The 10,375-nt window shown below is 42.5% G+C and overlaps 1 protein-coding gene across 1 annotated transcript in view; it reads left to right on the top strand.

Annotated features, from left to right (window-relative positions):
• Positions 1 to 4,526: 4,526 nt before the first annotated feature.
• Positions 4,527 to 10,375, top strand: part of LOC144934582 (FYVE and coiled-coil domain-containing protein 1-like) — a 55,388-nt gene continuing 49,539 nt past the window's right edge. The window contains exons 1-4 of the mRNA XM_078860535.1: positions 4,527 to 4,688; positions 7,638 to 7,721; positions 8,265 to 8,371; positions 9,766 to 9,891. Coding sequence (XP_078716661.1) covers positions 4,682 to 4,688; positions 7,638 to 7,721; positions 8,265 to 8,371; positions 9,766 to 9,891 — 324 coding nt within the window. The 5' untranslated portion in view covers positions 4,527 to 4,681. The remainder of the gene's footprint in view (positions 4,689 to 7,637; positions 7,722 to 8,264; positions 8,372 to 9,765; positions 9,892 to 10,375) is intronic.

Raw genomic sequence — 10,375 nt, 5'->3', positions numbered from 1 at the left:
TTGTCCTGCTGTATCGGTGCCATCTGACGAAGGTCGCTTGTGTTGCGATCGAAACGTCGTGATTTATTTTATTTCTAACTACGTGACTTTTACCGACAGAACCAAAGAGTACGACCATTTCCATTGATCATGTTATACAGAGGTGTAGTAGCTTACCACAATCTGCACACCCCCTATACTGTAAGAAAAAATATGGAGAATAGGTAGAATTTCTCACTCGGTTGTCAGAATCAGAATCTTAATTTAGACTAGAGGAATCCGATGAGCTATGAAGTTCTTCGTCACAGATGGCCTGGTCCCCATCCTCGAGGGTTATACCTGTGTAGAATGTGTTTCAGCCAGAAGTGGGTGGGATGTAGGGTACAGGGTGTGGTCACAGCTATCTTAAAGGGTGGTTTGAGGTTGCCTTGCAATCTGCATGGGATGTGTTGCATACCTTCGTGGACCGGACGCAGAAATAATCAGCCAAGTTCACCCAGAATGTCCAAATAAAGCAAGCAGAAATCATGTGTAAGCAGTGGGAACACTGAGCCATGTTGTAAAGAATTAAACTTTTTTTTTAAAAGCAACCTCATTCGTATTTAATGCCATTTGCAACTGAATACACAACGCCCGTTGATGTTGCAATATCGAGTGAGCCAGTGTTGGCGTGACAGCCGAGTACGAGGGTGCAGCAGGTCGCTTGTCCCGACGAGGTCATCTGCGGTCCGGTGCGTGGATCAACGTTGCGCAACAGGGTGGTCTCAGTCGAGCGTATGGGCGGTGTAAAGGGGGCTTGGAAGGCGCCGGGCACAAGCCGAGCTTCAGTGCAGAGGGCCTCGCTGGCGTCGATGTTTACGTGACCCCAGTCGATTCCGATGCCAGTGTTCTTCACTAATTTTCAGAGGGGGAGGCACTTTTGCCGATAAAGTATCATCAGTGTGAGGGCCGCCACACCGCCTGCAAGGGGTGTTTTCGCATGTGTATTGTCGGGGACCTCACTTAAGGTGGCCGCCAGTTTCCCACGGGCATTCCAAAGAATCTAGATTTGAAGTTTTCGTGACTGCAGGGATCCATACATATCCCAAAGAAAAACACTGCGCTCGGACTCTTGGGAAACGGTTCCCAAGCATTTCGAGTGTACGGATCCGTTTTTCAACTTCCAAACATTATTATTTCCATTTAAAGCTTTTGTTACTGCAGGGATTCATATTCTTGGTTCTTTCGGTAAAGTCACGTAGAAGGGAAATAATAAAAAAAATAGAAATATATTGTTTTATATTTATAATATATTGCTTTCTATTTATATTATTTTATTATTTCCCTTCTACGTGACTTTACCGAAAAAACCAAGAATATGAATCCCTGCAGTCACGAAAGCTTTAAATAAAAATTACGCGAAACACCAAATGCTAATACTTTTTTTTAATTGTACAATTCCTTGGTGGAGATATTTTTTGTTCTTTTTTTTAATTCACGGACCCACCTTTTATTGGCTACCACAAGGGAATCGCTGCCCCGAGGAGAAGCTGGCGAGAGTGGCGCTCAGTGGCTCTTCTTCACGGGGGCACAGCGCCACCTCGCGGGTCTCTTCACGCGGCGATGCTGGTTTCTTTGCGGGGTGCCGGTCTCTTTGCGGAGTTCGGACCTGGGCTTCTTTACGAGTGCTCTCGAAGCGATTACCGACCGTCACGTCGATTCGCAACAACGGTGGCGTGCCACAGTAAATGCCTCATTCGAGACCCAACCATTAATTTTGTCCCTCGTTGTGGCTTTGAGATTTCTCAACCATCGACCGCATCGGAACATTGGGCAGGCTGATGTGCAATAGAGCTGCTTTTATGTGATTAGTTTGTTGTCCTTCCACCCCATATCCGATTAACACGGTGCGATAGAAGTTCAACATACATATAATAAATGGAAAATTCAAGACAAGCCACCTTAGTGCGAATGTGGCCATGAAACCCAAACTATGGGCCATATACAAGGCGGTCCAGATGTCTTGTGACCCCGATTTAATTCTCTATAGCTATTTTTTTAAAGTAAGGTTTCTTTAAAACATAAATTAATAGGCAAAGTAAAAAAATGATGAGGGGTAAATTAATTATATTGTCACAAGGAAGGAGTAGCAAAACGACACGAACTGTCTCCCGAAGCCCTCTCGTGGCTTCGAGAGAGAGTGTATCCCTATGAAAATACCTCTTCTGTGTTTGTGCATTGCTTCTTTTTGAATCGTTATGCGTTGCACGGTCTGTTCTGGTGACCCCAGGTACACCGGAGAAATTTGCTCCGGGCAAATGAGGTAGATTGGCTGTGTCCAGGCGCGGCTGCAGTCAAGAGTCATAGCCACAAGTTGCAAGGGGATTCTAAGAGTGGGCCTGAGGCGACATCCTGTCAGGAATAGTGAGTGCGTATTACTCCATTACTCCACAAGGTTACTATGAGGAGGTTAATGAGGTTAATAATGAGAGTGAGACTTCTTTGGTGGGTGGGGGTGTTGGTTCATTCCGGAGCATCACAAAAATTGGATCAGTTTAAGTTGCAGGAAATTTACGGTTAAACCCGGTTTTCATTTCCAGTTTTCGATTCTACTCTTAACATAAAACTACCCAAACATTCCTGTAATTTTAAATAATTAATATTGGGACAGTGTGCTTAATTAACCAAATAGAGGATTCACGATTTACCCGGCTGCTCCCTAGGATTTATTTTACAGAGCTCCTCTTGTGCAAACCCTGAGTAAGTGTTTCAACATACCCACGCCAAACAATGTGAAACCTCATTGGCAAGAGCAACGAGCTTCTAATTATTAACCTATTGTAATTTCTAAACACTATCGTTTATTTGACCAAGCACCAGGTTTTTCTCCATTCATCGGATGCGCAATTCTCCATTCATCGGATGCGCAATTTGCAATTACTTTGTTTGCATTTGAATGAAGTAAAGAATTTAGAAAGGTGGCCAAGCACGGTGGGAATATGTTCAGCTCTCCCGTGACGTGGGTGTTGCTACAACTCATTTGCAACATAATGGGGATTCATTTGAAAGCTTTAATTAAATCAAAAGTCGTCTTTGACCTGTGGGAACACGCGACCTATATGATGGCTATTACACATCTCTCCATTATACCGATATATTTAGCACGGTATATATATATGTGCATGTTCTTGTACATTTTAAATCACTATAAATTACCAACGTGAAAGCTATACAGTACATAATGTACCGTAGCATGTGTGATTCGTGACCGGCATGTCTCAGAATATCACACTTAACAGTGATTATTTACAGCTCGTTATCATACCAATGCTTAATCAAGAGCTCCCAAAGCCGTCGCCAACTTTCACGGGTCTGCGATTTGCTCCTAATCCACCTCACATACTCACAGCTACACCCCAGCTGTGATTCACTCCATCCACTCCATGGACACCCTGTCGGAGATGCTTTGCAGTACATTAATTGTCCGGCACCAACTATTTTATTGACCCGTAATCAACATCCTCACTTTAAATTTGTTTAACTTCATTAACCTGCATGGGTGCATCACCTAATCCACAAGTTGCAATGTATTTGTGACCGCTATCAATACAGTAATCTTGTACACATCTCTCACACACACACACACAAACGCACCCAACGACTCTTGATGTTGAGCAACGGAGGAAATTGGGTGCGTTGTTATAATCGATATTCAGTGTCTTTATCAGCAGCGAGGCTTTGCTTGAACCAATGCTGGTGAGTGAACTTGCCAAATGTTTATACCAGCACTGGCTCACGCAAAACCTGGCTGTTGAATGTCGTAACCGGTCCAGGGTGGTTGTGCTTTGTGTTGTGCTGCTAATAATTAATTAGACGCGCCCCCAGAAGGCCGTGTGGGCCGATGGGATTTTTTAAAAAAATGTGCATATTCATGCGCTGCGAAGGGTCATTGCCCAAAGCGTCGTCTAGTACGTGTGTGTATATATATTTCAAAGCAGTGATACGGGGTGTTGGGATTGTTTGTTGTTCGTCCTAAACGTGAAAATCGTCGTGTCTGTTTAACACGTAGGCTTTCGCGACCAATATAATTCATAATCAAAGTTTTTGGGTTAGATCGCGTAATTATAAATGTGTCGTAACCCTCCACCACAGCCAGGTTTGTCATGTCAACAACGCGCCACTTAGTTACAACTTCAGCCCACCGGTGTGTTCGAGAGTACATCCACAACATTTACAATTTAAGTACGACGTTTCGCTGGTAATTACATCCAGCATCATCGGGCGATTTGCCAGAATAGTGAAGCAATCCACCTGCTTCCGGTCTTTCAAAAAAAACTTTCTTATTAATAGTGCCTGCTCATTTACGTCGCGAGTCCGCGCTACAATTAATTCTCCACCACCAAAAAAAACCCTACGGAGGTGCTGTTACATTTTGAGCCCCATCCCATCGCCACCTCTTCTGCTCGTGTCAATGCGGTAAACACGTGGACTCCCCAACGCAGCTGCCGTGACGTAGCACGCTGGACGAGGGTGACGTCACCGCCCCCCGACCACGCCCCTTGCCACGCCCCCCTCGCGGCACACCGCCGTGTAAACACGCGGCGCCCGCTGCGTGGCCATCAGTGGTGGCCGTGATATAAGAACGCGCTGGTTGGTTAGCGGGGTAGTTCGTATCTCGCACTCGGAGGAGGGAAGAAAACATCCCAGCAGCAGCCGTGAGACGATGAACGGTACGTGAAACGTTGTTCCGATCGGTGTTGTTATTATTAATAGTACGAGTGTAGTTTTCGTGGTGGTGGGGCCCTTTCGTGTGGTTCGTATCTCGAATTTGGAGGTCGCATAAACAAACCCCGCAGTAGCCGGCGAGAGACGTACATGACCGCCGTTCCGATCGGTATCATCGTCATCATCTTTATTATTGAGTAAGACGACGGCTGTTGTCCCGTGTGCTGTTGTGAGCGTGTTGCCACTTGTAATCGCGCTTGCCTTGCCTTACATACAGCGTGGCGGGGAGTAAACACGGTGCGATCGGATGGCCCCTTTCTTTGTTGATGTTAACTCGGGAGGATGATGATGATGGGGGGGGGGTGTCGTGCTGCTTCGTCGTCGACTGTTGTTTTTAACGGCCTCGTGTTTGTTTTGCTGTAGCAGTAAAAAGGTCACGGCGTCTTTCCCCTACCCCAGAGAAGCCACTGTTCTTGAGTTACAGGCGCTGTAAACAATTTCGCTGCCAGGGACTCAGACGTGATGTGTTTTTTTTTACACCGTTCGGTGTTTTTTGTTTCAGCTCCGAGGTTGTATCTGTGTGTAACAGTACTCGCGAGTACAGTATTAACATGCAATTAATGATTTGCTTGGATGATTTGCTTGTCCACTGCGTGTTCGCCACTGATATTAATCGGGACTTTATAAAGGTTGTGTCCTTGTGTTTTATTAAATTGTATTATAGTCGTAATGTGTTTTTTTACTCGTCTGCTGTATATATTGTGGTATCGAGATTATTTGGCTGTAAAGGCTCTTTGTGTTTCAAACATGTTTACTGTTAACAAGTCCATTAAAACTGACCCCCACCTTCACTCGGCCTGAAATTAAACACGTGTGTAGATAATAATAATACATACCGTAGTCATGGATTTAAAACAGACTTGTATGCTTGTATTTTTATGGACCAGGCCATAAAGAAGGGCTGAGTCTGGTGTAGGCCAATCCGTTTAAAAGACGATGCTTACATAATTTATTATCAGACCATGTTTTGTTTGCATGTTCACCACAGGTACGTGCGCTTAATGCAGACTTGATTCCTTGCAAAAGGTATCTCTGGTATTTTAATATATTTACACATTTTTTATTGCCAGAAATGGGAAAACGGCTGTTATTTTCCATAATACTCGTAGTGTTTGTTTGCCGTGTCCTATGGGATTTGGGGATGTGGGTTTCTTTGGGTCTATTTCTGGGTGGTGAAAAGAGAGGGGGGGCACTCAGTCACTGAGTCCACGTGTTGCCACAGTTGGGAATGAAATCCTGCGTGTAGGGTGCGCTTGGAAACATGCCTCTAGATTTCATATTCTTTGGGTCTTTAGGTAAAGTCACGTAGATAAAGTCCCCTATCTAAGAAACATTTTTTTGTTTATTTTATATTTATTCTTTTATTAATTTGTACCTATCTACGTGACTTTAGCGAAAGACCCAAAGAATATGAATTCCTGCAGTCACGAAAGCTTTAAGTCAAGATTTATGCATTTAGATTATTTTGCTGCTATACATCTCCCACACAATAATCCACTTTGTTGAGCTATTTGTGGCAAGCTAATCGACTCGGTGGGCCTTACTTGGTAAGATAAAACATAGTTTAGTTTTATTTGTATTTATTTATTTGTTTACGTTTCCTATACTCTGCACTCCTATCGTGTATTTTAGTTGTTGTGTAACGTTCTTATCCGCCCCGACTGAACATCTGTTTAAAATCCGATGAGCTCTGTAGCTCATCGGATTCCTTAAGTCAGAGGTGTGGACTCGAGTCATGTGACTTGGACTCGAGTCGGACTCGAGTCAGACTCGAGTCATGAATTTGATGACTTGCGACTCGACTTGGACTTGCATAACAATGACTTTGTCCCACCTATGAGATGTGGACTCGAGTCATGTGACTTGGACTCGAGTCAGACTCGAGTCATGAATTTGATGACTTGCGACTCGACTTGGACTTGCATAACAATGACTTTGTCCCACCTCTGCCTTAAGTATAAATGCATATTCTGATGCAGGCTTCGAGGGAGGGCGGTGGGGTGGTGGCATGGGAGCCTAAGCACCACGGGACAATGAGGGCATTTGCATTCGTTTGTAATGCACCGTGGCAACGTGCGTGTACGACGACTTGGGGGGTAATGGGCTGAAAATATTCTAAAGTACTGGCTTGGCAGTACTGTATGAGGGATTTTACGTTGAATACACCAGCAGTGTTTAAATGCAGGTTTAGCGTGAGTTGTATTTACATACAGTTAATTATTACCACTCACCTGCACACCTTGCTCGAAGCACAATGGAGGTTGTGCCAAAAATGCGCAATTTATTAACTGCTTCTAAGTGTACAAATCCCTGTACAGGAGTTCACTAATTACAATGGTTTAATATGTTAACCGTCTGCTACAAATCGCTAACGTACTACTGTGTATGCATATATTGTAATGCAAATACAGTATAACGGTGCAGCCATGCAACTTACTTGCGCAGGCAATACTGGGTAGACAAGAGGCAGGGAATAAAAAAATGCCGATGTAATTGTTTCAACTTCCGCGCCTGGAGATGATTGAAGCCGGGTGAACCTGTGGAGTTCGGTGTGCTCACCATTACACCATCACGTGGTAAAAAGTTAACATTTGTTACCTCGGAAAAAAGTCTCGAATTAAGTCTCAAGACTTGAAGGAAAGTCTGAGTTTTAGTATTCAGTTTCAAGACTTTAAACAAAGTCTTGCTGAATTTCAGCACTTATTTTCAACTTTCATACAATATTATGTACGTGGACATTCACGTTCGTCTTTCATTTAAGTCTAAACTGCTACACTACAATATACACACGTGCATACACAACGCCAAAAACAAGCCTTTGTGCTCAATTGTGCATATCGAAGTTAGAGGGTCTGGGAATGGAAGTGATTGTGTTATTTTTCACCGACCTTCAGATTCAATGGATTCAATGGATGCAATGGAGTTTCACAACATACAAGATGAGAGTCAAGTTCAGCGAATTACTCGCGAATTGCATGGTAAGTAGCACAAACTCTCTTGTGAACATATGTATCAGTCCCTTCAAAGTAACGGACATTACTTTTAAATGCTTCCAATTTAAATTCGTTGTTCTTTATTTGCTGGTAGATTGTGAACTATATAAAGAGAAATATTTCCTCCAACTCCATGATTACTTTATTGTTTTTGTTTAACTGTTTACAGAATAATGTATATTGGATGAGGGCCTCATGCCTCTACTGGTTTTGAGGGTTATTTGACCATACTTCGGTACACGGGTCAGTACGTGCTGGTGATTTTGGGGAACATAGAAGCACAATGCAATAATATTTTGCTGTAGTTTCTTCTACTGCCCATGAACTTGGCTCCACAAGCCTAGTGACCTGTTTTTGCATGGGCAGGCATCAGAGCAGTAGCAGGATAAAACCGCTTGGCTAACTTGGGATCGGGTGCATTGATGGTGATTTGGTTTTCGGTAAGATTTGCAGAATATAGTATGACAATGCCTAACATGCTTTTTACTCTAACGATAAATAAACTGTACTTCTTGTATGTGTGCCTAGATTGTGTGACGGAGCTCAGCAGAGAGTACAGAGAGTGTGCAGACCCTGTGACAGACGATAATGCCAGCCTGAACAAGTTGTGCACAAAACTCGAGTACATGTTACAGGTATCCCAATGCTTATCATACTTATAACACCGAGGTATATTTATAACCCGTAGAAAATGTCAGAGCCTAACTGGGACAATACAACAGTCCAGGACCATCTGTTAGGATATTATTTTTGATAAATGGATGTTGGCAGTACTTATTACAGTTTATAGTTATACATATTCTGCCATGAATCTCTGCTGCAAGCTGTAAAGATGTAGCACTGCTTTAGAAGGGATCCTCTTTAAATACACGACTTGGAACTTTTTGTATTTTGTATGTGCTCTTTCATAAACTCTTTAAAATAGTTGATTAACATTCTGTTTACATACATTAATGAATGCCTTTAAACTTTTGTGTTAGTGTTATGTTTATATTGAGTCTACATTGTTATAAAAATGGAAGCTGGGTTTTCCAGGCTTAGCTTGGTGATTATGCCATAGGTGTTGCATCTTTTCCACATCTGTTCCAGCCAACAACACACTGTAAATGCAAATAGATGACTTTGTATTACATAATCAAATTACTCACCTGGGTTAGTCCTATTTAAGAAGAAAACCCCATGGGCTATTTCCTTGAAATGTAATACTCTTATCACTGCAAATTTTAGATCCTTCCTGCAATACTGCAGCGCAGCCCAAGGCTTGTTCTCTGCTGTTGTCGAGCATTCCCGATTCCCTGTGCAGAATTTGAAGGAGGGAACCCCACCCCCATTCTCAATTAAAATGAGGTCACATTAAACTGCAGTCTGTATTTAATAAGGGGTGCAGCTGTAGCACAGCGATTTCCATAATGTGCTATAAACCCGAACAACCCGAGTTTGATTTCTGTCATTGCTGATGTCAGTGGCTCGTGATATCTGATCTGGTCGTAAGAGGCCCCTCAACTATATCTACCAGTGCGGTGAAATATGGTCAGCCCACTTACCGAAAAAGGCATGGGGAGGATATAATCTAATGGTGGATTCATCATTGATTATAAAATATAATTACGAATTATTATTTAACGATTAGTAGATATATGCCATTGTTATTATGGACTCTAATGTGACTGTCAATGTAAACAGGTAAAGTATAAATACAATTTACAGTCCTTTGTCAATGATTTGCTGGATTAAGGAATTGGGTGGTGGACTGAATCCGTCCAGATATCATTCGCCACTGATGTTAACCCTAGCGGGGAACTGCAATTGTTTTTCCAGGTTCAAAATACAGTGTGCTAACCGCTGCACCACTGCTCTACCCATAGATACAGCATATCAGAGGTTAAATTCATGGTCGTTTGAGCACGTTTTTAAGCTCGCAGTTAAAATGAACCGGAGTGCTCTTTGGCGTTTATTTCTTCTGTACGTTATATTGCAGCATTTTCTTTTCTACATTCCATTAATACCATGTTGTGTGCTGTATTTTCAGTTTGGTCAAAAGGAGAAACGGACCCTGATGGGCATTCGAAGGGAGTATTGGGACTACTTTAACGACTGTCTTGCCAAACAGAAAGGAGCTAATGATGGAATCCGTTTCGTCAAGTCGATCCCTGAGGTGAGAAGGCACATCTTTCATGCTACAACAGATTTAGAATGCCATACTTGTTAAGCCTATTGTGTTCAATGGGAGACTGGATTGTTGACCCAAGTGTCTGGCATTTATTAATCTTCAATTTTAGGAACCTGTGGATAATGTGACACTAACGTTTCCTTTCGTGGGATCAAACGAGAATGCAGTATTTTCTTTCACTGTGGGGAGTTCTCTTTCAAACAGGAAAGTTAACGGTGAAGATAGGTGTAAACGACTTACCAAACTTTAGACTGCAGTAAATAAAGCTGTTGCGTTTTTTTACAGTAAAATATACTGTTGTTAATGTATACATTTCTTAAAGTGTTCTTATTGTAATAGTCCATGTAAAATGTATTGTAAATTTATATTTCCTTGAATTGAAAAACCGTTCTATTTAAACATAGAATGGAACTTGATACTTGTGTTATTCCATTGCATGTGTGTAAGGTGAAGCAGATTTCAGTGTCCT

This window comes from Lampetra fluviatilis, chromosome 10 (genome assembly GCF_964198595.1).
Source record: "Lampetra fluviatilis chromosome 10, kcLamFluv1.1, whole genome shotgun sequence".
Taxonomy (NCBI): domain Eukaryota; kingdom Metazoa; phylum Chordata; class Hyperoartia; order Petromyzontiformes; family Petromyzontidae; genus Lampetra; species Lampetra fluviatilis.
The sequence above is the reverse complement of the archived record's forward strand: the minus strand, read 5'-3'. Positions and strand labels throughout refer to the sequence as shown.